This window comes from Aotus nancymaae, unplaced genomic scaffold (assembly GCF_030222135.1).
Source record: "Aotus nancymaae isolate 86718 unplaced genomic scaffold, 86718_ANA_hifiasm-v0.15.2.pri h1tg000057l, whole genome shotgun sequence".
NCBI lineage: Eukaryota > Metazoa > Chordata > Mammalia > Primates > Aotidae > Aotus > Aotus nancymaae.
In genome coordinates, this window is record NW_026988471.1 from 42,714,381 (window position 1) to 42,742,328 (window position 27,948).

Below are 27,948 nucleotides of genomic sequence, written 5' to 3' on the forward strand. Positions count from 1 at the left end.
TAGAAAAAAAAAAAGAACAATGAATACAATATATCTAATTCAGCTTAGTCTCTCAGTAATACTTTAGAGAGATGTTTAATGACCAATTAATACGTAAACAACTGAGCTTTACTTAAGGTAGAAAACCACAAATCTAAAATGGGGGGAAAAAAAGAAACAGAATACATAGATCATCAGCAGTCCACTATTTACCCTGCTTCATCTTTCATTATTTCATGTGTTAAAGGATACTTTTTTAAAAAGTCCAAATAGATTAAGGCATTCTCTGATTTTATAAATTCTGACTTTATGTCATAAACTGCCGTAAGAATGTATTATTTCTAGTCAGGCATGGTGGCTCATGCCTGTAATCCCAGCACTTTGGGAGGCTAAGACAGGTGGATCACCTGAGGTCAGGAGTTCAAGACCAGTCTGGCCAACACAGTGAAATCCCCCCTCTACTAAAGATACAAAAATTAGCCTGGCATGGTGGTACGTGTCTGTAGTCCCAGCTACTCGGGCAGCTGAGGAAGAAGAATCACTTGAACTGGGAGGCAGAGGTTGCAGTGAGCTGAGATCACGCTGCTGCACTCTGGCCTGGGTGACAGAGCAACACTCCATCTCAAAAGAAGAAAAAAAAAAAAAAAAGAAGAAGAAGGATGTATTATTTCTGAAAGCAAGGGCTACAGTCAAATACCTTTTCCAATTACTTATGTGCCTTTAACAATTGTACCTCAAAATTTTAGATTTGGTAAACGTTATTAAATGTCCACCAATGGCTTAAGGAATTTTCAAGCACTTTTCATCTTTATCATAGTGTTTTTCATACTGCCACCTTACTAGCCAAGTAGTAAATAACCTCAAGTTTCATATGTAAAGGAACTTACTATTGTGAAAACTAGGACATTCGTGTGGGTCAGTGAATTCTAGGATAATTCTAAATACTTTTTCATTAAAGGGTGAGCTTTTAAAAATTATTTCTAATTATAAAGTCAAGGCTTCTTTTATGTGGTGAAAAATTAAAGAGATACTGTCATTAAGTCAGTTTCTTAAACAACAGTGTGGTGCTATATTCTTGTGGGTCCTTAAAAAGTATTTTTTTTTTCTTTAAAAGAACAATGTCAGTATGAGAAATATTTAAGACCTTGGAAGAATTATAGAGATTATGATCCAATTCTACTTGCTACCTCCTTTTACTTTTAAAGAGATGAGGAAATTGGGGCATCTAGAGACTGGCTGATTTGACTAAGGCTATCAGGTAAAGAGAGGAAGGAACTAGCAGGCAAGTTGCTGGACTTACAATCAGTTCAGTACATCTAATTACACATTATGCTTTATTAAAAGCACTGGAATTTGAATAATCAAATAAAGTGGTACAATTTGGAATAAGAAATTAAAAATTTATGAAAAGAGAGTATGAAAGGTACTTTTTAAAAAAGGCATGGTTAGAGGCATAGCTCCAAGCACAACTAGTGACAATTAGTGAAGATCTTTGTAGAGAATACAAATTTCTCATACACGCAACAGTTTTCAAATCAGAAAGTCCTTTTATATTTTCTGTTAAAGCCCTCACATTTTTGTCCATTATACAAATGTTATGTTGCCCTAAACTGAATTACTATTTTATCTAGATTTGATTTTAAGCCGTACTAAAAAAGTAAAAGACAACGAAGAAATGTTAATTTTATTGCAATAATAGTGACACAGTGAAAACGAGCCTATCCTGATGGAACTCTTACCTTATCCCCTTACTGAGCCCTGTTTACAGTGCATCTTCTGGCACCCCACAGAGTCATTTGAATTTTTGTCATTTGGGGTGAAGACTAAATTACAGGTTAATTTCAAAACCGCAAGTAGATGTTGCAGGCTAGATTACTGTCATACAAGAGAAATGGTACAGTAGCTACCACGTATGATATAAAGCTTTATATAATCAGTATTTTCCCTTAATTCAGACACAGGTTCAGTTATTGCCTTTCTATAATTCCGCTTAACGAAAAACTACTAAAACACTTTTAAGACCAAAGCTAACACATACAATTTTTTTTAAGTGGCATGATTTGCTTTTCCAGATCAATTCCCAAACTAGAATAGTATTGTTTCAATTGTATTTCCCCCTACATTAGGTCAAAACTATCAATAAATGAATGAATAATTGTTCTGTCAATCAAAGCGACATGTTAATAGTCTTTGGTCTCCAAATACATGCTTCTGAAGATTATACATGTTCAGAACAACAACAGAAAAGACAAGAATAGCAAAATGGAAATAATTCATATATTTATTAGTAATTTTAAGTATCAACGTTACTGCTCTTAAGTTGCCAACAAAATGAATTAGAAATTTATAATAAAATACTTCATACAAAGTGTACTGGAGATAAAAAAAAGTAAATGACTAGTCAGTTTTTCAGTCCCTATTATCTAATTTTGACTTGTGGTTGGAGCATGTCATTTTAAAAGATAAAAATTTACATTCCCCACACAATTTGTCACTATCAATCTTTCATATTAAAGCTTGAAAACTTAAGTGATGATGGAAATGAAAAATATTTTAAAAAACACATAAAATTTGCATTGCTATGAAGATAGCTATGTAGTCACAGGACTCTGTATTTCAATCTCAACTGATAAAGAGTACTTACGCTACTCAGCTGTAGCAACATGATACATTTCTAGAGGTGGTAATGAAAAGCAGATTATCACAATGGCTGAACTGAAGGACATTTGGGTTCCCTCCCAGTTCTAATAGGTTCTATGATTCTGTGTTTATTAGGTTTATCTAAAGTGTTTTGCACAAGCAGAGAAAATTGTCATGTAAAAATACCACTTTTATTAGGCAGGATGAAATCAGTAAGGGAAGCACAGTATCAAAAGGCGAAAGGTAAAAACAGCTTTATCGCCAAAATGTGGAACAACACATTACCAATGAGTATACTTCTAGCTTCTGTGACCCAAAGTTTTCTGTGGATTTCTTTGAGCACTACAAATGATTTTAAATCCTACTAAAACATAACAATAATCCTTTGAAGAAATTAATGTTGACACATTAATTCTTCATTTAAAACTTTGAGGCCAGGCTTACATCAGTATATATGCAAAATGCCTAAAGCTTTATATAACAAATATTTAAAGGTTCACTCCTAATAAAAATTTAGTCAGTGCTTCCACAAATAACACTAAAAGAAAATCAACTCTATGACATACTATTATCCCTTAAAAAAAATCAAAACTCCCCAAAATTTCAATAGACAACATAATTTTCATGCATAAAACTATGTACACTAATAAAAAGTAAGCAATCATTTTAAAAAGCAATATTTTGTTTGATGCAAATTAAAAATATAAGCTTTACAAAAATTCTGTGAGTCTTATGAAATAAAGGTAAAACTGAGGAAAAGATTCCATAATCCTAAATTTTAAGAATATGTATATAAGATAGGCTGGGTCCAGTAAGAAATTTGGAAACTTAAAAGACAGTTAAATTCATTAATTTGAATGGACTCACTTGGCCTATATCAAAATTCCTTCTAGAATCTAGAATTCACTTCTTAAGGAAACATGACTACACAGAACTACTATAAACTACAATTTCTCATTATTACATGGAAGAACATCCAGAAAAGCAAACTTGAAGCTCAGATGGCAAATCTAATAGTACCACTTGTTTTAGTCGTCATTCTGAAACTGAAGTATGCTGTAATGTCACTGACAGAAAAACAAACACCACATAGGATGTAAGTTTGCTGGACAGACATTTCTATGGGACATCTGCCAATCATAAAACTATCTACTTCAAGATACCCGGAAACAACATACTCCTAACTCATATACACCTCTCAATACATATAACTATAAAAATCGTGTGTTCACACAATCTGGAATTGTTAAAACAACCACGAGTGACAACTATTCATCTGTCAGTAGCGCTAGTCTCTTAAGGTTCTAATACAGAGAGTATACTTAATTTAAATAACAACAACAAAAAATGACAAATATTGATTTTTTTAATTGGAATAAAGTGCTGCAACCTTATACATTAAGACTTAGTGAAGTGGCAACTTATGTAAAGGGCTTCCTTATTGAAATGCTCTCAAATCTGAATCACTACAGAAAAGAAGGGCTTTGTGGGGAGAAACAAAGATTAAAAAAGAAAAACCAAACAAAAACCAAACTCAACTCCTTAAAACAAACTATCTTACAAATCACAAGCAGATGTTCAATATGGGAAGAAACCAATTCAAGAGAAAGCATCATCTTCACAAAAATATTCTGTTAAGAGAACCAGCACTTGAAACAGCTAAATGTTTTTTTTCTATTCATCATCTATAAATGAGGAATCTTCAAGGAGACTGGTGTTGCAATTACAACTAATCCTCCCCAAAAAATTAACTGTGTTGAAGGCTTTGTAATTTCCCTAGGTACAATTTAGCTGTCACTTACTTTAAAATTTACTCAAACATGCGTTCGGAACAGCACTAACTTCACATGTCAAGTGCTTTCCAGCCAATTGAGTCTAAACTGGAAGTCGGTGTTAAACAACTGAATGATTAGACAAGATAGCTCATTTCCCTGCTCTTTTGTTCAGAATAAAATGCCACATTTACATTATCAGGCTCAACAGGATTTTCTGACAGAGGGAGAAAAAACCCTACTGCACACTGTCCAGACTAAGCACATGAAGCCTGTCATTTACCAATCATCCTTCAAAAAGCAATAGCCATGAATGTAACTTAATTACGACCCAATGATCCTTGACGAAAAATCATCTTATCACTGTCCTGTCCCCCTAGGGCAAATGAACCACTTTTTGTCCTTTGGCACTGATGATGCTAAATTCTTAATTGCAATAATGGAGTAAAAGAGCCAAACCTCTTTAATTTCCTTTCAGCACACAAAGAGTTTTACTCTAGAAGGCAAGCATTCCCATAAATAATAAAAGTATCCAGTACAAATGAAGATGCTAAAATTGAAGGGGAGTGTGTATGACAGAATCATCAACGTTTAAAAAAGCCTATTTCCCATTTATGTAACATATTAAAGTATTACAGTGAGTTCCAAAAACATTGTTACAAGTTCATCTTAGAGAAATTGGGACCTTTATGAAGAACTCAAGATTAATTTAGCAAGAGTTCTGGGAGGATAGTATATATGAAGTTCATGATACATTTAAATGAAATGCAAATGTACATATACAGATTATAACACAAATCAGGCCAAAAAAAGTCCTTAATGGAAAGCAGAAATTAAAGCTGCTTTGATCACTTGCACTAATATAATCCAGTTAAACAGCTTCAGTTATTTTTGAATGCATGCAATGGAACCAAAATGGATCAGGTATAAAACAAGTGAATCTGAAACTGCATCATACAAATTTTTATGCTTTAAAATCTGATGGCCCAGACTTTATTAATTTCATTTCCTTGACCATAACATGAAGACTAATCGAAAACCCTTTTAACCTATTTTAAATCATTTCTTTCTTCCTTAATGTGACGGATTGCTGTCATCTCCATGAATCAGGCATGATTTCAATAAAAGAAATACATTTTAAAATAAAATAGTTACAAAAGAAAATGTTTAAAATAATATTCATTTGGACTACATGTAAATATGTGGTTTAGAGACTGTAATATAATATAATGTAAATGAAACACAAAAGTTTTGTTCAACTGCAAATTTTTTTCTGTTCAATGCAAGTAATTTCATTTCGATAATACAAAAGCAGGTTAGTGTACCAACTTCTTTACAATTTTCCAAATCTGTTATTGTTTTGGATTTCCCTTGGCAAATGAATAAAAACAAAATGTATTATTTCCATACCCATAAAGCTTTTTTACATTGTCTGTAAAAAATGTAAGTGAATTAAGTGTTAGTGAAGTGGCAATTTATGTAAAGGACTTCTTACTGAAATGCTCTCAAATCTGAATCACTACAGAAAAGAGGGGCTTTAGGGAGCAACACACACTGACACAGTATTAATTTCTCATGTGTTTTGTCCAATGCTGGAAAAGTTGGTTCAGAATTAAGATCCACTGAATCTTAAAGATTATCTTTCTAAGGAACTCAGTCTCATGGATTTGCTTCAGATTTACAACATGAAAGTGATATTCTCTTTAGAGTCTTTTGCAGTGACATGCCAAAAAGATGCTTGCCTTTGAATGACAGGGTGAAGATTTATGACGATGTTCTAAAATGTTTTTTATAATTTTATCACAAGTTTGAATAAATAACGCTCATCTACCAGATAAGCTCATACCTGCTGAGGTCAATTACATATTACTGAAGATTAAACACATTCAATCAAATCAAATACACGTGGACTTTTTCGCAGACTAGTGTGGTTAATCCTAGCACTTGTCATGATTCTGAATTAATTAGCTATCTTCCATCAGTTGGAGAAAACACAATTGAGAAAAAGTTTCAAAGTCAAGGTTTTACTCCAGCATTTCCCCTGACTATGAATGTTTCTGCTGTTTTCTGCAATTTTAGAAATATAACATTCCTTTATCGTTTTTTATTATTCTCATGACTCTGAGTCAATAACCCTTTTAATTACAATATATGAAACTGAAAGACCTCATCATGGAGACTGCATTGGCAAAGTAGTTAAAGAGGAAAAAAAAAAACCCTAGGCACATAAAAATAGAATAATTAAAATAAAATAAAAATAGAAGATATACATATCTGAAAGTAGTAAAACACCAAAAACAAAAAGATACTAATTTAGATTTCTTTAGCTCAATTAACAGGGAGAGCCGAATTTGACTGAGACACAGAAATATCTGACTGCAAGATATAATCAGAAGCACAGAGGATGCCCTAGGTTAACATCTGAATTCCAGGCTGTTTCCATTTTCCCATGGGTAAGCTCTCCTTGGTTCATGAGCCCCATCTGCAGACCTCTCTTGGAAAGCTTTCAACGTCTCCTCTGTCTTCAAAGTATTTCTATTTGTAAGATACTTTTCTACCATGGCCTCATTTTCATTGTTAATTATTTTATTTTTGCCCCGTAGTGTAGGAGGGCCTAATTCTTCTGGGCACTGGGCCCATTTCTTTCAAATCTTTCTGTTGAGTTGTACATGCAATTTGCAGAAACGGGTCTTTTAAGCAATCGAAAAAATTCTAATAGGAAGCATATTAATTATAGGATTTCTATATAAAGTTGGCTGTGAATATGATAACTCAATAACACAGTAATTGTTTGAATCACTATTTCTTTAAAAGGATGTAATGCTGAGATTGTGGAGGTTAAGATTTGGCCAGTCATCTAACTTGATAATTATTTTTGATTGGATGGCAAAGGAATCATTTCATGTGTGCATGCATGTATACATACATTTCTTAACAGATAGTTAAAAGAGATGTTTTCGATTATACATTTTAAATTCAACACTAAATCATTTATTATATCCAATTAATTATACTCTCTAATAAATAAAGAAAAACTACCAGAAATTTGCGAAAAATGTAAGAATCGTTAAAATATATATTTTATTTTTCTCCTGGCATCGACAGGACATCCATACTATATCCACAGTCAGATATTTCTGTATTTCAGTCAAATTTGGTTCTCCCTGTTAATTGGACTAAAGAAATCGAAATTAGTATCTATGTTTTTGGTGTTTTACTACTTTAAGATACATATATCTTCTATTTTATTTTTAAATTGTATTTTATTTTAATTATTAGCTTCTATTTTTGTTTGTCTAGGGTTTTCTTAAAACTACTTTGCCAATGCAGTCTCTGTGTAATGCAGATTACAAACTATGCTAAGCTATGAAAGAGCTGACAAAGAAGATCTAGGAAATTTAAAAAGCAAAGCAGAAAACAAAAATATGAAAGAAAAAGATGACAAACTGTGCTTAATCATCTTACTAAAAATGTTTTACTCATTACAAAATGGACTGATTTTATGATTTACATTGCAAATAATGCCTTAAATTGAACACCACCAAGAGCATTTCCAATGGAAAAATTACCAAACTCAGTAAATCTTGCCCTATCAGCAAAATTCATCTTCCAACAAGACAAAGATATCTCCTACAACATTTATCAAAGATAGATTAACTGTACTGGTATATATATTTTTAAAATACCTTGTGAAGAAAAGGAGCACTGAAAATGCTTCTACACCTATTACCTGAATAACTAGCAGTCAAGACACATAATCAAAAGCCCTAGAAGATCCTTTTTCTTATATTTATTAATAACACTTATCAGGCTCAAAACTGGGAAAAACTATATTCAATTTCATGTAATCACATGCTCCTACAGAAAAGCACCAGGGACCATTCCATTGAGAAGAAAAGTCACAGGACCAAAGGGCTGCTAGTGATTTTAAAGGTCATCTAGTCCATATAAGTCCTCTTACTCTGTGGCAAATGACCTCCAAGGCTTCCCCATCACGAGAGTATTTACAAAGTCTAATACCAAAACAATTAGAGTCATTCTTTTAATGCTAACGTTTAAAATTCAAAATTGAATGAACTTACTTTTCCAGGTATACAGTGACCAATGGGAAACTTATGTTGGTGGATGGTTTTGCTAACCCTAGAGTCACGATGGCTTCATGCAACCGTTTTACTGTTTCAATTTCACCTCTTAAAGCTGCGCCATTTAGGATGTGGAAAAAGGACATGACTGTTGCATCTTTGATAAGAACATCCTTCTCTTTCATCTCCTTTAGAATGTTAATAGCATCTACAATGAAGTAACACAAAAGACCCTTAGGTAATTTCATGTAGGGAAAACAAACCGCTATTAAAACAGCATTTCAAGCCCAGCAGGAATGTAAATTCTAGTGTATAATGCCGATTTCAAGTTAATTACTACTTGCATTTCTAAACGAGACTACAATTATAAATCCACAATAGCATGGTTTTATCATTTCCCTGCAACTTTGACTACAAATTATAGATAGGGACTGTGTGCCCACTCTGTACCACATAACCCTGTACAGTCTGCCCTATAGCTGTAAGATCCTCCTAAATGGATGCTTTTATCGTTCAGAGCTAACATCTGCTAAATCACACCATTGTTTCTTCACCAGATGGCTTGTCAGGAGGCCAGATAATAAAGATGTGTTTACACTGTATATACAGCCAGACTAATGGTCTGATACCGATAGGGCCTGTTTGCTATGTCGATACTAATTAGCCAAGCAGAGCCAATGAAAGCTTTCCAAAAGACTGCATGTTAATACATTAGATTCATTAAGCTTCATTAGGAAGGCAGAAACAAACATTTTAGGATATGGAATAAGTGCATTTTTATAATGTTGTTCTTAATTATTACACAGACAAAATGTTTTGACCACTTTACAAAAGGTGATTTTAAAAAACACAGGCTAATCCTTATAAAGAGTTAGAAAGTCGTCCTAGGAAAAAAATTCAATGCTCTAATAAACAATTTTCTCCATATATTTTTCCCTATAATAAAATTAAAACAATCTTTTCTAAAAATCAAAGGAAAAGAAGAAGGCTAAAAACGAAGTTTCAAAATAAAGCCAAATCAGAAAGTTAAGAAACAAGCAAATAGTAAGAATGTATTATCAAGTGTAATTAATTTTATTAGGCTTAGCATTATCTCAACAATGAGAAAATTAGAGTATGCAAATCAGCTATGTAATCAGCTATGCTTTTTCCATGAACTATTAAATAAAAACTTTAATTAAAGTATCTATTTTGTTAATGTTATTAAAAAGTGAGGCACAGACTACTGCAAAATTCGGACTCGTATTTTAGGTTATGTTTACTGGTTTTATGTTCAGCCTTCAGACCTTCTTAAGCAAAAACAAAGCCATTAGTGTAGGCATATAAGCAAATTGTGCCATAAGTCATGATCTTCAAACTCAATCCAAACAGCAATGCTAATAAAAACTAGCTGCAGAAATGCAAAAAGCACTGAGCTGTGCAAATGTAAATGACAAGCTTGCCAATCCATTAAAACTAATGGCCTACACTGTCCATGCAGCTCTGGTTGGATTCACATGCAAATTTGTATGCAAAGTGTTCAAGCACTTTGCAGGACATGATATCCATTAATATCAATTCACATGTTACTCCAGTCGCAAGATACTTGCATCATATATTTCCTTGATGTGCTGAGGCTTACCTTGGAGCTTGCCATGCTTTGCCAATACTTTTACGAGGGCTACATACTTATTGGTGTCAATGACAGCAGATGAATCTAAGCGGTCACTAAAAATGAAAGCCACATTTATATTATTTTAAAAGTCAATTAACTGCAAAAAGAACGGCAGCATCCATTTTATCAATTTTCAAAAGCTCATCAGAAGACCTGAACTAACATTGGCCTCTACACTTCAGTTAGGATTTCTTTTTGAAGCCATATACAAATTCACATGAAATTATATTCAAAGTGACTGGTGAAGTAAAAGCCCAACACTACATATATATTGCATCACTCCATCTGCAAAAGATACTAATGAAGAAACTTGTTACCTTTAAGTGATTCTAACCTTCATCACGAATACTGAAGTGCCCAAAAAGACATTTTTACTTGAAAAATCTAACAGGACGGGAAACCAAAGGTACCCGAGAAATGGACAGAATTTTATTTACACTACAATATAGAAAGGGAAATGTTATCAAGCCTCATAAAACAGTTACCATCACCACTGATGTGATATGGAGATACTTAATCAATGGAAAAAACCCTTTGGTTCTAAGAACTAGAATGTCTTATCATACTTAAACAAAGATACCTTGCTGAACATAAGCCACATTAATTAAAGAGCCTTATAATATAAAATTTCAAAAACACTGACAACAAAAGAATTTTTTTAAATTACATTTTATATAAGAGAGTAATATTCCATCTAGATAATCTATCAAGGTCTGTAGAGCAGAATAAATATTGAAACTTGTTTCGGTGCCAGGGTACTCACAGTTCTTCTTTCAAGTTCAAGGCATCTTCTGCATTATCATGTCGACAGCATAAATTTATTAAAGCTGCATAGCCAGCGATAACCATGTCTGATTCATATTTTGCTTTCACTTCAAGGGCTTTTTGCATATTCTAAAATACAGCATAGACGTGAAAAAGAAAGAAGAAATCAGTGTGAAGGTAAAAATGTCACATTATTAGTTTTAATGTTCAGAGTTTAGAAAAAGTTAACGGTACTTTGAAAATAAATGGTTTCATGTAAACAACCTGACTTTGCCCCTTGGTATTTTTATTCACCTCTAAAAACTAGGCAAGTCGTACACACGTAGGGGTTAAAAGATGTGTTATCTGTAATATAAAATAGGCCACTATTTATGCCAAATTTGATGTTTTAGGCTTTGTGTATGGTATTATTTTTTAAAAAATAATCAACCTCTACCCACAGTCTAATTTCAGGAGGCAGAAATATGTATTATTGAAAAGTTTCTCAATCTAGTTTAGTATCCAAGTAATGTGAAGAAATATTTTCAAATTTAACAGTAGCAGGTTATAATCTTAAAGTTAGTCATGATATTTTTTCCTAAAACTGCAAGCTTATGACTGAATTATATTGAACTAGAAACTGAAAAATAGTCTAGTGATATCTCACAAAATGCAAACCTATACTAAAATGAACACAAAGTACAGCTGGACGCCTGCTGAAAAAAGGCAAGAGACCCTTTATCTCAGAAAGAGCTTTTTTTCCAGCAGGAAAATGGAATTTCAATCCCTGCATTAACAACCTAGTAATATTTGACTTGCAAATGACTACTGCATGTATCAATTGCTTGACAATCTAGATATAAGAGACCGGAGCCATGGCTTGAAAGGACATTTGGCATGTATGATAAACCTATCACGGCTGTTACTATCATTCACTTTGCAGATTATCGTAAACAAACTACAGCAACCCGAAAACATGCCATTCAAGGTGTAGCTGAAATTAGTTAACCTTTCATTTAATTGCATTCTTTACAAGCCCACGTATAATGATCAATGGTAAAAATCACAAATATTATATTTGGCTTTTCTTATTGTTATGTATCAAGAATTTTTTACCTTAATAACATTTAAATATTTAAACCAATGTTACCTCTTCTGAACAAAGCGCTAATATGAGTTGCTTTAGGACATCTCTTATAGGTTGATTTTCAGCTTTTAGTGTTTCAATCGTAGACTCCAATTTAGATGATGAAAGTTGCACAGTCTACAGAAAAGAAAAAAGGAAAAAAATTTACTGAAAAAGTAACTGTACCCTTTTTGTCACTCTTCCCTTTAAATTGACTTTTCTTTCTACTTTCCTAAAAGTCATAAATGCTATCAGGGATATTAATTGGTAATTAATTAATACCATGGTTGGACTCCAGGGGTTTATGAAACACCTGAGATTATATGCAAATTTCTTAGATGTGTTGATTTTTCTGAGATGGGAAACAGGTTTTATCAACTTTTTTTTTTTTTTTTGACAGAGTTTTGCTCTGTCACCCACAACTTCTTAGAGGTATACAAGATGATAAAAATGTGAGGAATCACTGGTTTCACAAGTACACAATCCAGAATACTCATTAAATATGGTTACTACAGCATGTAGAATCTAATCAAAAACCTACTTACTTTTCGAGAGCCTAAATTCTCATTGTCAACCAACATATGAGCATCCTAAAATTGAAATTTAAATTAGCATAGAATTAGAAAACACACGTAGAAGTACATCAGCAAACATCAAAAGCAAATTGTCTCACTTCATATTACTATTTTTCATCTTTCCAAAATTTTAGACATTATTTTCATACTTCATTAATTATTGTAATTAATGTTTTACATATATTCGTGATTATATAAATAAAATTTATGAACAATAAATGAAAAGCTTTGCTTTAATGGCTGTCATTAAAATAAAATTTTTTTTTTTTTGGCCAAAAGCATCATATTTAAAAAATATACAAAATTTTAACATGCTGTTATATATAAGTCAAACATTTGATTGCTATTTTACACACACCTTAATCAATTCAGGAACATGGTAGCTATCCAGAAGATTACGAATGCCTTTGTAGGTATTTTCAGGAATTTTTAAATTCTGTAAGAAGGGAAGGGAGGGAGAAAAAAAAAACCCTGAGTTTTAGACAACTAACTGAAATTTGTCTAGCAGAAATTATCTAAGACATAATTTAAGTCTCCAACTCTTGCATGTCATTGAGAAGTGGTCTGGTTGTACTTAAAAGCAGCAATTTCAAATCTAATAGATACATGTCAGGCAGGACAGGCATTATATAGCAAAAAATGAAATGGTACCATCTCCTTCAGCTGATGGAAGTATTGTCTCAAACGCTCCTCCTTGGCCTGTACCTCTGAGTCACTCATGCTGTCAATCAAGTTATAAAGAAAATAGCCAACAGCTTCTGTGGAAAAAAACAAGAGAAAGCATTCCACTAAAATTACTGAGACTGTCATGTTATCAAGATTAATTTATAAGAAATCATTTTGGTGTGAGATGTCACCCTGATGAGAGGCTCTGAAATGGCAACAATGATCACTGAGGCATAGAGATTATGTGGTTTGGGAGCACATATCTAACTGGTGAGTGAAAGGAATATTAATTATTTTCAGACCGAGTGACAGCTTTTCAGTACTAAATCTTACTTCAATCTTTTTTTTTTCCACCACTCTGTGACAGAAGTGGTCCTGCCCAAGGCCTTACCCCTTTTCTGTCCAAATCACAAGTAATAAGAATAAATAAATGTCTTGTACACATTTCTATACTATCTTTTTGGGGACAATATTTAGGGAAGCACATAAAATTAGAAAAGATTGTTAAATGTTGAGTATAGAAAGTTAAATAATTTTAATAAGCAGATACAGCAATCTTGTGGAGAGCTGCCTATTAGCCAATGAAAAACCAAGATTAACAAAGATGTTTTGTAACAACAGTAATTTTCCTTTGCATTCAAGCATAAAATATATAGGGCCATGTTAAAATAATATGTAGGACAGAAATGTAAACTTTCAAGAAGGGTACCATCTTACAGAAAACTACATATTCTAAGCTTCATTATATGAGAAATGAAAATCATTAAATGTCAAAACAATGTATTTGGGGCAATAAATTATATCTGAAGTGTAAATCCACAAAAACCTTCCCTACATTTTATGTTTAAAATTAACTACACCTGCAAAATATTAAAAGCACATAAATACTAAGAATCACTGATTTTTAAGCCTATTTCCATAGGTTGCAGAAGAAACATTTCCCCAATATCCGAAAAGAAAAACCTTCACAACCCTGTCTTTAAAAAAATAATTATAACAAAACCAAACACTTCAGATCTCAAAATGTTGTAATCAATATAAAGATTAATAAACAAATGTTTTCAAATTTCACTTTTAAAAATAAAGTGTTTACTGCTGTAATCCTCCTAACCCATTATTACACAGAAGAATGGATTTGTGGATAAGTTACAATCATCGAAATTGAAACGCTACCCGTTGGTCCTGGAGGCCTCTGGCAATAACGTCGATCCTTGTACAACAATTCTGTTATCTGGTAAGACAGAAAATTCGTGCATTGCAGCAAGAGAAGCAAACAAGAACAAATACAATCTGAAATTGAATTCTTGAAATAATAAAACCTCCTCCCAGTAAGGTATTATTCTATATCACAGTAATTCAAAACCACCCCCACCCGAGAAGGCGATTGTTTTGTTTTTAAAGAATAGGTTTATCTTTTAAAAACAAAAACAAATCCATGTTGAAGGAAAACTGCAATGTTTTGTGAAATGTCACAAAGACTCAAAACTGATTTACAAATTGATATATAAAAATCACTCGAATTGTTATAAATAGAAAATAGCTGATAGGAATTATTGACCAATATTATTCTTCATCATATTGATTTTGGTTTTGTTGACATTGCACTGGTTTCCTCATTTTATATTAAGTTTTACTGAAATGTAAAGTAAAATATCCTGAACCGCTAAATAATTTATATTTTTTAGATATTTAATAGCAATTTCCATTCATCTTAATGAGACTAAAACAAAAGGGGTCTAAAGATCTAAAGTTTATTCATATGGATTATTTTTCTCCCCCAAATTTTAATTTTAAGTTCAAGGGTACATGTGCAGGATGTGCAGGTTTGTTACATAGGTGAACATGCGCCATGATGGTTTGCTGCACAGATCATCCCATCACCCAGGTATTAAGCCCAGCATCCATTAGCTATTCTCCTTGATCCTCCCTCTTCTACTGCTGGATTCTTATCAATTAAATTCACAAACACTGAAAGATATACACAACACTTATTTTTCAACATTAAATCTACCAGCAAAATTTTAATAGAAAACCAAATATAGATTTCATGATAAAAATTATTACATAACCTACGGTATTGGTGTGTAACTTTAAAAACAGTATTGACTATATATCCTCAGGCTGAAGACAGTAAGAATGGAAACATATGGTAGTTGTCCAAAGTGATATGAGTTAGGAATCCTGAACTACTTTATGCATATTCTACATATGAGCTTATTTGCTCTTAAAACAAAAACAATGCCTGGCATTAAGCATTAAAAACTCAAACTGCAGGAACTTTCACTATTATTTGCTTGATAATATGGAGAATTAGGCAAAATTGTTCATATGCCACTATGAAAATCATGCTGCACTTAATAGTAATTCAAAGTATACTTAAGGTAGAAGTGAGAATTTCTCAACAGCAAAGCAAAACAAAATAATCCTCACCTACAAACTTTTTTAATCAATATACATGTAGAAGACAATAAATTGTACCAGAAGTTGTAGCCACATATTAGATGTAAGACAGCCATATTTAATACCAAATTTTGAACAAAGATACATTCAATAAATAAAATAAAATCTCTCTAATACAAAAATTATTTCCAGATATAAAATATCCCAATTATATATTAGAACTGACTATACATTTTGAATAGCAGTTCAAGTAATACTAGAAATAAAACTGAATTAAATTTACATTTAAAAAAATATTTAAATTGGAAACCACAGGGAACAATGTGCATTTTGATTTTAAGCTGGAAATCTTATAATTCACTATAATTATACTTCCTACATAAAATCAGTTAACTTCTTAAAAAGGTAATAAAGTTGGTCTGCATGTAATTCATACACAGAAACAGAAAAAATATACAAATATACATTAAGAAAATTAATATTAAAACTGTAGATCCAATGTCATAATTATAACGTTAACAGTTTCATTTTGGAAAAGTTGAAAACCTTATTAAGATTTTAGGACTAAGTCAAGAATTACTTCAGTAATAAATTTCATGCTGTTTTAAACTACTAATTTCAAGATTCTAAGTTCATTTATTTGTTCATTTATATCATAAACGTGTAAAGCTATTAAAGCATTTATTCTTAATGGGTTTTTATATATCACCTTATGATCTGCAGTATTAGGGGGACTTACCTTGCTCCAAAGATCTATATTCATAGACCTGCAGAGGGCAGCAAAGGATCAAAAATAAACCCAGGTTAAAAAACATGAAGTTATAATGCATTTGCAACTATTTTATGTAATCTGTACAGATGAAAGTATTAAAATTAATAAGTAAATAAATGTTTGCTGTATCAGGATGAATTTTTAGGACAAGGTAATTTAGAAAGGCTGACACCCATTTCAAATATTCAAAATAGGCTGGGTACAGTGGCTCACACCTGTAATCCCAACACTTTGGGAGACCAAGGCAGGCAGATCATCTGAGGTCAGGAATTCGAGACCAGCCTGGACAACATGGTGAAACCACATCTCTACTAAAAATACAAAAATTATCCAGGCGTGTTGTTGGGCGCCTGTAATCCCAGTTACTCAGGAGGCTGAGGCAGGAGAATTGCTTGAACCCAGGAGGCAGAGGTTGTGGTGAGCCCAGATTGCACCACTGATTTGGGCAAGAATCTTTGAAGAAGCACCCCTAAATCTTGGGGTCCAAGTTTGATGCTGCAAGACATTTACATAGTCTCAAAGTAACTGTCCACAGATTGCTTGTTACTTGTAATGGGAAAAATAATAACTACATAATGGAGAAATCACAACACTTCGACCAGGTGATCAAAATTAACGTGTCAGATCAAAGTATTTAAATATAATTCCCTGAGAAGGCAGAGTATCACTCATGTGGTCCTCCAGCTGGGGATAACCTGAAGCTATAACAGTGAAGAATAAGATGCAGTAAAATAAGATAAAAATTAGGTATCTTTTTTGGTTAGGCTACAAAGAGCTTTAATTACAAGGAATCTTAACCTGCCAGTAGCCTACCACATCTGAAAAATAGGGCAAGGAAAGTAGGAAAAAAATCAGAGTTTGCAACAAAGTGAGAGGCTAATGTTATGTGCCATAACATTAAGTGGTAAAACTTGCAATGGTTCCTTTGCCGTATCCTGAACCCATTTGGGCTTTTGATGAATTCTGCTTCTCAACTATTAATTTTGTCAGGCATGGTATTATGGTGGTTATGTTGTTTTATTTAAAATAAACTCTGAGATACGTACTAAAGTATTTATGGGTAGATGACAAAGATCCATAGTTATTTTTAATGGTCCAGGAAAGAAAGAGAGAGAAGGGGAATGGTAAAACAGGACTGCCAAAATCTTGGCTGTTAAAGCTGGGGAATGGGTGTACATGGGAGTTATACTTCCATGAAGGTTTGAAAACTCCATAATAAAAAAACCAAACACACAAATATACCATGTCCAGTCTAAATTTTGTACTTCCGTTTTAACTCTCAACATTAGTAAGCTGGGCTTCCATTTAAAAAAAAAAAAAAGTTATTTTAACTGTAACTTTTATCAAAGTATCTACTTACTGTCAAAAAAAAAAATAGTTAAGATATTAAACTGTCCTCAAACCTGGTATGAAGTACCTAAGGAAGGCATGGAGATAAACTTTCAAAATTGCACATATACCTAAAACAACTGAAAATGACTAAAAGCACTACCTTGAATGTGAAGCTTCATGGTGAATGGCATAGGTTTGAAATAAAAACAAAAACATACAGAATCTTTCAAAACCAAGTGGTTGTAAGGAATGGTTACCACTTCCTAATCCAATGCAATCCAACTTCTGGCCCCAAACTCCACTGAAACTACTCATGCTAAAATTACCAATGATTTTAATTCAAAATTCAACTAACATTTTTTGGTTCTCTTTGACTAAGTTTTGGAATTTGTGGTGTTGTTAGCCACTATCTGCTAGGTGCTACTCAATCTCTTTCAGAAACTGTCCTTCCCTACCGCCCCTTAAAAGTGACCCAGATTTTGTACTAGGTTCTAAGTGCATTATATTTTTTTATTTTAAAGACAATCCTGTATGTAGGTACTTAAGTTCCTTGTTTCCCAGCAGAGAAAACAAATTTCGTGAGGCGATGTAAAGCATCTTCTCCTGGAAGTTCCACAGTCCCCTCAAAGGATCCACAAATTGTGAATGATCTCCCAATGTTTCCTGTCCCCCTGTCTACCTTTACCTGTACCCTCCCCCTTGAATATATGTCAATCTTAACTTCATCATGTAAATCTTTCAATGGCTCAAAGCCATGACTCAAAGGTCCTAATAGCTTACTTTAGAATGAGACTACTCATAAAGACCCCTGGGCTATCATTTTGGCTTTATTTCTTGTCATTATTTCATAGTTTCTTAATAATTTCTTAAGCTTGTATTTCCCCAGTTCCACTGTTCTCTCAGCCTCAATGCCTCTGCCTGTAAAACCCTTCCCTTCCCCTCTACAAATTCTTACTCATCCTTCAATACTCATCCCAGCATCTTCTCTGCAACTCCTGCCCTGATTCATCCCTTCCCCGACCTGGCAGAACACAAGTACCTTCTATAAACATTCACAGTTAGGAAGACTAGTTTACGGTTGCTTTCTTACTTTCCAACAGTGAACACACTGGGGTAGGAAGTTTCCTACTCATATCTGAACAGTCCATTATGTAGCATTTGTAGCCATTGGCACACACTAATAAGAACTAATATTTTCTGAGCACTCACAAATGCATTAAGCAGTCTTCTAAGCACTTTAACTTATTTAATGGTCCTAACAACTTCCCTTTAAGCACAATTATCAGAGCCATTATAAAGATGAAGAAACTGAGGAGCAAAGTCGTTTTAAAACTTATGCAGGCATTTTCTGAGTTAGCTGTGATGCAAGACTGACAATTTGCATCTAAATTTGTTCCTTTCCAATACCCTACTGCAATACAAAGATTTTTTTCAATGACACATAAAATAACTGGGAAGTACAGATTACTAAAAATAAATATTACAGGTTAAAAGCAGACAGAGAAGTGGTAACCAATTTAGTAGTAAAAAGAATGTCAAATCCCAAGACATCAGTGAAGTAATCTGGAACCAAACTTATACAGTAGAATCTCCATTACCAAGGTAGAAGAAAGGAGACTACCCTGAGAAGGTCCCTTATATCCTCTCCCTCCGCTCCACAGTTGGGAGGCTACCCCTCTCTCCAGCAGCAGCAACAAACATCTGTATGATTCTTCTCTGGAGGGTAAAACAGTCCATCTCTGGATAACTGAGAATTAAGTAACTATATAGCCTACGTGATAAACACAGGAGTCCCTAGGACTCTCCCCCATGCAGTATCCTAAGGACTTTTAATTGGGGAATGCCCCATCCTATGAGGAAAGACAAAAAGATACAATGACAACCTCAACAGCCACTCAGCTATCCCTAGAACAAGGCTCCAAGTCAACACACCCCATTAACAAACTCGGAGCTTCAGATGGCTTTTTGCATTTCCTACTTTTAAAGATTCCAAGACATCTCGGGGGGGCAGGGAGGAAAACAATATACACACACAAACTTGGAGACAGTAGACAATAAGCACAAAGAAGGAAGTCTTGCAAAAAGATTATTATTAATTTCCTATGAGAGGCCAGGTGCAGTGGCTCACGCCTGTAATCCCAGCACTTTGGAAGGCCAAGGCAGCCAGACTCCTTGAGCTCACAAGTTCGAGACCTGGGCAACATGGAGAAACTCCATCTCTACAAAAGATACCACAATTAGCCAGGCATGGTGGCACGCACCTGTAGTCTCAGCTACTTGGAAGCCTGAGGCAGGAGAACGGCTTGAACTTGGGAGGCAGATGTTGCAATGAGCCAAGATCATGCTACAACACTCCAGGCTGGGCAACAGAGCCAGACCTTGTCTCAAAAAAAAAAAAGAAAAGAAAAGAAAAAGAAAAAGAAAAAGAAAAATTCCTATGAGAGATAAAGACTTGATATCTATGAGACAGTAAGATGTTATTTTATAAAAGAAACACTTGGAGAATGCACAACTGATTTTGGAAATAAAAAAATGTGATGGCAGAAACAAAAACTTCAATGGAAGAGGTAGAAGATGAAGAAATATCACAAAAAGTAGAACCTAAGAACCAAGAAAAGGGAAGTAGAAGATAAAAAAAAGGACCAATCTAAGAGTTTCAGAAAGAGAGAAAATTATTTCTAGAACTAAAATTTTCCAGAGCTGAGAGATATGAATGGCCAGATTAAAAGAAGCCACTGAGCATCCAGCACTATTGACAAAATAAAAATAGAATAAAATAAAATAAACTCATACATAAGGTTGCTCTATACTGAAATGTCAGAACACTAGTGGTCAGGAGAATCTTCTCAAGTTCCAGAAGACTCTAGAAACTTCCAAAAATCATTCTAGAAACTTCCAGAATACTAATGATAAAATGAAGATACTACAAATTTCCAGAGATTAATAAGTTGCTTAACTGTCAAATGTCAAAACAATAGTGATAAAGGGAAGATTCTACAAACTTTCAGAGGATGTTCTATAAAAATAAATCACATATAAAGGGTCAGGAATCAGAATGGCTAAAATCTTTCAACGGTAACACTGTAAAGAAAGAAAACATGGAACAATGCCTTCAAAATTCTAATTACAAATTATTTCTAACCCAGAATTCTACAGGTAGGCAAACTACCAATTTCATCTGAGGCTAAAATACAGATATTCAAGGTCTCAAAAAATTTACCTTCCATATGCTTTTCTCAGGAAACTACTGAAGGCTGTCCTCTACAAAAAGAATAAACTAAGAAAAAGGAAAAGTATTAGATACAGAAAGCAAAAAGATTCAACTTGGAAGAAAAGAACAAAAGAGAATCTCCTGGAAGAAAATATAGTGAGAACCCATGTGAAGGAAAGCAACTAACCAGTCCTTGGTGATGGGCCATCACCACCAAGGTGCCTGTCACTCTCTCTCTTTTTTAACCTAAGGTAACAATGGACCTACATTATCTGTATTGTTTTGACCATGTAATGATAAAATACTTCCTCTGCCTTTCATGCCCTGCTGCTTGGACAGACTAAGGACATTCATTTCACCCACAGAAGTGTTCTACTCTGACATATTCCTGAAAGTTTGAGGAGGTGAATTTAGATGCAGAACAGAGCAGCTCGGGATTGTAGCTCCCAGTGAAAGCGCAGAGAACGAGAGGACGTCACACTTTCAGATGAATTTTTGTTGCTCACAGACCAGGAGATTCCCAGCGGAAGAGCCCCACAGGTCACCAGCGCAACTCTTGTGGCCGGTGCGGCAGTTTTGCCAGCGCCTCGGTGCGGCAGAAATCCCCGGGAGCCAGACTGGAGATTCCCGGGCAGAAGAGCACCATCAATCTTAACACCGCTGTTTTGGCCAGTGCAGTGGATTGCTCAGATTTCGGTGCTGGGAATCAACAAGTTGGACATCCACTCAGAGACCTAATTAGAAAGTCAGTAATTACAAAGATGACGGATAAATTTATAATGAAGGGAAGAAACCAGCCTAAAAAGGTAGAGAATACTCAAAATCAGAATGCCTCTCCCTCTACAGGGGATCACAGTTCCTCATCAGCAACGGAACAAGCCCTGATGGAGAACAAGTGTGTTCCAGTAACAGCATTAGGCTTCAGAAGGTGGATGATAAGAAACTACTGTGAATTAAAAGAACTTGTTCTAACCCAATGCAAAGAAACTAAGAACTTTGAAAAAAGGTTTGATGAAATGCTAAGGAGAATAGACAATTTAAAGAGGAATATAAGTGAATTAATAGAGCTGAAAAACACAATACGAGAACTTCGCGAAGTAAGCACAAGTTTTAACAGTTGAATTGATCAAGCAGAAGAAAGGATATCAGAGGTCGAGGACCAACTTAATGAAATAAGAAGACAAGATTAGAGAAAAAAGGATAAAAAGGAATGAGCAAAGTCTCCAAGAAATATGGGACTATGTGAAAAGACCTAATCTACGTTTGATAGGTGTACCTGAATGTGATGAAGAGAATGAATTCAAGTTGGAAAATACTCTTCAGGATATCATTCAGGAAAACTTTCCCAACCCAGTAAGGCAGGGTAATATTCAACTCCAGGTAATACAGAGAACACCACAACGATACTCCTCAAGAAGACCAACCCCAAGGCACATAATTGTCAGATTCATTAGGGTTGAAATAAAGGAGAAAATACTAAGGGAAGCCAGAGAGAAAGGTCAGGTTACCCACAAAGGGAAGCCTATCAGACTTATAGCAGATCTCTCAGCAGAAACGCTACAAGCCAGAAAAGAGTGGGGGCTGATATTCAACATCCTTAAAGAAAAGAACTTTCAACCCAGAATTTCATATCCAGCCAAATTAAGCTTCACAAGCGAAGGAAAAATAAAATCTTTCGCGAACAAGCAAGTACTTAGAGATTTCACCACCACCAGGCCTGCTTTACAAGAGCTTCTGAAAGAAGCACTACACATATAAAGAAACAACCAGTATCAGCCTTTCCAAAAATCTACCAAAAAGTAAAGAACATTAACATAATGAAGAATTTACATCAACTAATGGGCAAAACAGCCAGCTAGCATCAAATGGCAGTATTAAACTCACATATATTATTATTAATCTTAAATTTAAATCGACTACATCCCCCAATCAAAAGATACAGACAGGAAAAAGCCAAAACCCATCGGTATGCTGCATCCAGACCCATCTCACATGCAACGATACACAGAGACTCAAAACAAAGGGATGGAGGAAGATTTACCAACCAGAGAGCAAAAATAAATAAATAAATAAATAAATAAAAGGCAGGAGTTGCAATTCTTGCCTCTGATAAAATAGACTTTAAAGCAACAAAGATCAAAAGAGGCAAAGAAGAACATTACATAATGGTAAAAGGATCAATGCAACAAGAAGAGCTAACTATCCTAAATATAAACGAACGCACCCAATACAGGAGCACCCAGATACATAAGCCAAGTTCTTAATGACTTATAAAGAGACTTAGACTCCCACACAATAATAGTGGGAGACTGTAACATCACATTGTCAATACGAGACAGAAAATTAACAAGGATATCCAGGACTTGAACTCAGACCCGGAACAAGTAAACTTAATAAACATTTATAGAACTCTCCACTTCAAATACGTAAAACATACATTCTTATCAGTATCGTATCACACCTATTCTAAAAGTGACTATATAATTGGAAGTAAATCACTCCTTAGTAATTGCATAGCATTTCATAGGTTTAAATGAAATATTGGTTCGCTGCTTGTTCGTTATTTTCTTCCCTTATTCCTTCCTGTCTACATTGTTAAGCACAATTACTGGCATAAAAGAGGTTTCAATTCCCATTTTTAGACTGCATTCTAGCCTGGGCAATAAAGCAATACTCCAGTTCTCTCTCTCTCTTTCTCTTCCTTTTTCTTCCTCTCCTTCATTCTTTTTTTTTCTTTCTTCAAAAAAAAAAAAGTTTTGTTGAATCAATCGACATGTGCAGATGCCAGTCGGTTTTAAATTTCCTCCCCTTTCCCTTCCTGCACTTTCAAGAAAGTTCCATCCCCAACCCTTACCCCATTGCCAACAATCTCCCTGCCTCCCTTCTCTCCCCAACACCCACCCATCCCCCATGTAGCTACCAAGTTTTCAAAAAAAAAGATGCAGAACACATTCAAGTATCTGTAGATACTTCTGCCAGATGTCTAGTATTTAGCCATAGACTTCCCAAATACATAAATTCATCCTCTTTCTCAGGACTCACTTACACGTGACCATCCCCACTCATTTCCCTAGAAGGAGCTTTTGTAAACTTTTAGGAAAATTGAAGCCAGACCCTAACCCAGAGACTATTCAGACTATATTCCCTGGCAGTGTTGCTTCTTCCTTATTGCCAGGTTTCTGTTTGTTAATAGGTCTTTCAAAACTAAATTAGATATTGTTTGGTGATTATATAAAAGTGGCCTATTGGGAGGCCAAGGAGGGCAGATCACAAAGTCAAGAGACAGAGATCATCCTGGCCAACATGGTGAAACCCTGTCTCTACTAAAAATACAAAAATTAGCTCGGCGTGGTGGCGTACACCTGTAGTCCCAGCTACTCAAGAGGCTGAGGCAGGAGAATTGCTTGAAACCAGGTGGAGGATGCAGTGAGCCGAGATCGTGCCACTGCATTCCAGCCTGTGTGACAGAGCGAGGGCATCATGAGACTGAGAAGGAGCATACAAGAGGCTTTTAGGATCCCACTGACATTCTATGTCCTGGTCTCAGTGGTGGGTACCGCATATTTTATCTTTTTTATATAGTACATTTAAGTTTTAGCTATGCCTCTGGATATATAACACAGTTCACAATAAAAAATAAAAAACTGTATTTCCAAATTCTCCAAAGGAATACAATAGTGGAGTCATTTTGAAACCAGGCAGTTTGGCTAGGAGCCTTGGCATTTGCTATTTGATAAATTAACAAATTTTAGGTAGAACTCATTTAAGTCAGGGTTCTACATTTTATTTATGTTTTACACACCATGTGATCATGGCAAGTTAATTAACATTTCAGTATCTCCATTTTCTAATATTAACAATGGAAAGAAATTCTCTTCTCCTCTTCCCACACCCAAATGAAGTTTGTGAGGGAGCAGCATTTAAGAAAAGACATTGTTTTCTCTACACCTAATTCCATTTACACTTTTCTTCCTGTTTGAAGAACAGGTTTGGAGAAAAGGTTAACCCCATATCTGTTGAGGTCCAATTTCAGCTTTCAAGTGAGATTTTTCTAGCAGGATAACAGAATTTTAAAGAAAAATGTTGCCAAATCATTAAGAACATTAACATTCTACTGCTATCATAGACAGAGGAGTCTACAAACTTCGGACAACTCTAACAGTACTTTTGTAAATTTCATACAGCACTGTGAACAGCCCCCAAATGGTTCCTAAATGAGAATATTCTTTTCAAAAATTTTTAATGCTCCTTTAAAGACACAGACAGGGCAAGCAGTATAGCCACTTATTCTTCTTTCCACTGTACATATTAAAAAGCAGAGACACTGAAATGTTCATTAGCTTGCCATGATCACATAGCATACAAAATATAAATAAAATGAAAAATTCAGACTTAAATGAGTTCTATCTAAAAGCCTGTGATCTTAACCAGCTTTAACTTTATTAAACACATCCTCTCCTCTAGTTGCCTAATGTATGTATGTACATTCCTCCCATCCCTTTCAATCCTTCCCCCAATTTTCTTCTTTTTGTATAACATTTCTATTATCTCTGAGAGCTCAAACTAACATATATGCATTAAATTTCCATTTCCTACTAAACTGTGGTTTTTTTAAAAAAAAATACACAAAATATTTTATTTCACATAATATTGAAGGCAGAGCAAAACAGACATATTCAACTTGCTTTTCTCCATTGTAAAACAGAAATCAAATTAAGAATATAGTGTTAGGCAAGAAGAATAACCACACTGCATGCCGGTGGCAATCTAGAAAGTTCAGCTAACACATGTGAGGGCAGGATGGGTTAAAATCAAAGAGCCAGGCTGGTCTTGAACTCCTGAGCTCAAGCTGATCCTCCAGTCTCAGCAGCCCGAAGTGCTGGGATTATACAGGTGTGAGCTGCCACCCAGCCTCAAAATGTGCATTCTAACAATGAAAATGTATATCCAAATTTCCTTTAGGTTTAGCTAAAATGACTGTGATATCTAATTATAATGTTCTTTAATTTTTTAGATTTTGGATTAACTCTGAATAATTATTTTTGGCAACGAGTAACTTTTGGTGAATCTCTTATGAGCTAATCCTTGTAGGAGTTGCAGGTAGTTAACCCTGGCTCTATGAGCAATGGCACAGTTGACTTATAACTCAATGCCAATAAGTACTTATTTCCTCCTAGTCACTCAGCCAACTCTAAAGTTGCTAGTGGGACCCTGAGAAACACGATAGGTGACTGTTTCAATAACTATATTGACAAAGGGATTTTAAAATATATATACTACTTAATTTGACATCAAACAAAAAATACATTGGTTACATTAATTCCAAGATAATGGATTACAATGATATCAATTACATTTTGAATTTTTAGTTGTTTTTGGGGTAGAAGGAAAAGAAAGAAATTATCTGTAATCACACAAGTTCTCTGAATTATGCACATATTCTTATGAATAATGCAAAGTTACTACAACCTAAAATTTTTCTTTATATACAATAAGAAAAATTAACCAACAATACAGTTTTATGACCTACATGTTGAAATATGTTCCTGGAAGGAATCCATTTAAACTTATTTTTACTATGTCCAGAATAAAGAAGGTTTTGCAAATGTGCAAACACTGGAGGCTCCTGGGTAGTGTCCCCTTTGTTAAACATATTTAAAATTTTATCTAACTTTAAAGTGGAAAGTTAAAAAAATAATCAATCTATGGCTATTTTTAAAACCAGGAATCAATTAAAAGTTTTAAGTGCTAACAGATACGGAAAAGACCAAAGATAAGGTAATCCATTTTCCAATATTTTCAATGTATCTATTCAAATAAAAATATAAATAATCTGAAAGAATAAATTCAGTTATAGCATATATAATCCAATCACTTAAAAAGAAGACAAGGCCGGGCACAGTGGCTCACGCCTGTAATCCCAACACTTTGGGAGGCCGAGGTGGGTGGATCACGAGGTCAAGAGATCGAGACCATCCTGGTCAACATGGTGAAACCCCGTCTCTACTAAAAATACAAAAAATTAGCTGGGCATGGTGGCGCGTGCCTGTAATCCCAGCTACTCAGGAGGCTGAGGCAGGAGAATTGCCTGAACCCAGGAGGCAGAGGTTGCAGTGAGCCGAGATCGCGCCACTGCACTCCAGCCTGGGTAACAAGAGCGAAACTCCGTCTCCAAAAAAAAAAAGACAAAAACACCAAGATTCTCAGAGCTTCCAGCTGGGCTTCTTCCAATACAATAGTATCAAAACTCTTCTCTTAAAGATACTCAATAATGCCCAGGCCAGTGGTTCATGCCTATAATCCCAACACTTTGGGAGGCCAAGGCTGGAGGATCACTTGAGCCCAGGAGTTTAACACCACCCTGGGCAACATAGCCAGATCTCATCTCTATTTAAAAAAAAAAAAAAAACCTCAATAACTTTTTCAAATACCAAACTGAACACCCTCTTTCTATAGAGCTACTCTCCTACATCTCTGTAGCTTGCAACACCGACTACAATCTCCTTTGACTCCTTCCAGTAACTATCCAAGATCTTATCCTTACATTTCTCTCTCATTTCTTTACAAGGTTAAAAAAAAAATCATATATTTCACATGTGATATGGATAAATACCCCTCAAACGCAATACCTTATAAATTGACAAGAAAAATTGTGTGACCTAGTAGAAAACTGGCAAAGAATTTAAATAGGTATTTCATAGAAGAAGAAATCCAAATGGCCAATAAGTATGTTCTAACCCTGCTTAATAAGGAAGATGCAAATTGAAAACTATACACTGAGATGTCACTTCTCATCCATTAGCTAGGCCAAAATTAAAAAGCATTGTAACATTTAATACATTTAAGTTTGCAGGGAAGTGAGTACTCTCATATACTGCTGATAGAAGTATGAACTGCTAGTTTAAGTATGAACTAATACAACTTTTTCTGGAAAGTGGTATGGCAGTAACTATTAAAATAAAGAATATACATATACCCTTGGAAACAGAAGTCTC

At 34.5% G+C, this 27,948-nt stretch overlaps 1 protein-coding gene across 1 annotated transcript in view; it reads right to left on the reverse strand.

The window, feature by feature from the left end:
- The window catches only part of LRPPRC (leucine rich pentatricopeptide repeat containing), a 114,288-nt gene that overhangs the window by 40,432 nt on the left and 45,908 nt on the right, over positions 1-27,948 (reverse strand). Inside the window, exons 15-23 of the mRNA XM_012450601.3 lie at positions 16,378-16,405; positions 14,412-14,469; positions 13,224-13,330; positions 12,931-13,008; positions 12,543-12,587; positions 12,022-12,135; positions 10,891-11,021; positions 10,095-10,180; positions 8,474-8,681 (exon numbers count right to left, since the gene is read on the reverse strand). Coding sequence (XP_012306024.2) covers positions 8,474-8,681; positions 10,095-10,180; positions 10,891-11,021; positions 12,022-12,135; positions 12,543-12,587; positions 12,931-13,008; positions 13,224-13,330; positions 14,412-14,469; positions 16,378-16,405 — 855 coding nt within the window. The remainder of the gene's footprint in view (positions 1-8,473; positions 8,682-10,094; positions 10,181-10,890; positions 11,022-12,021; positions 12,136-12,542; positions 12,588-12,930; positions 13,009-13,223; positions 13,331-14,411; positions 14,470-16,377; positions 16,406-27,948) is intronic.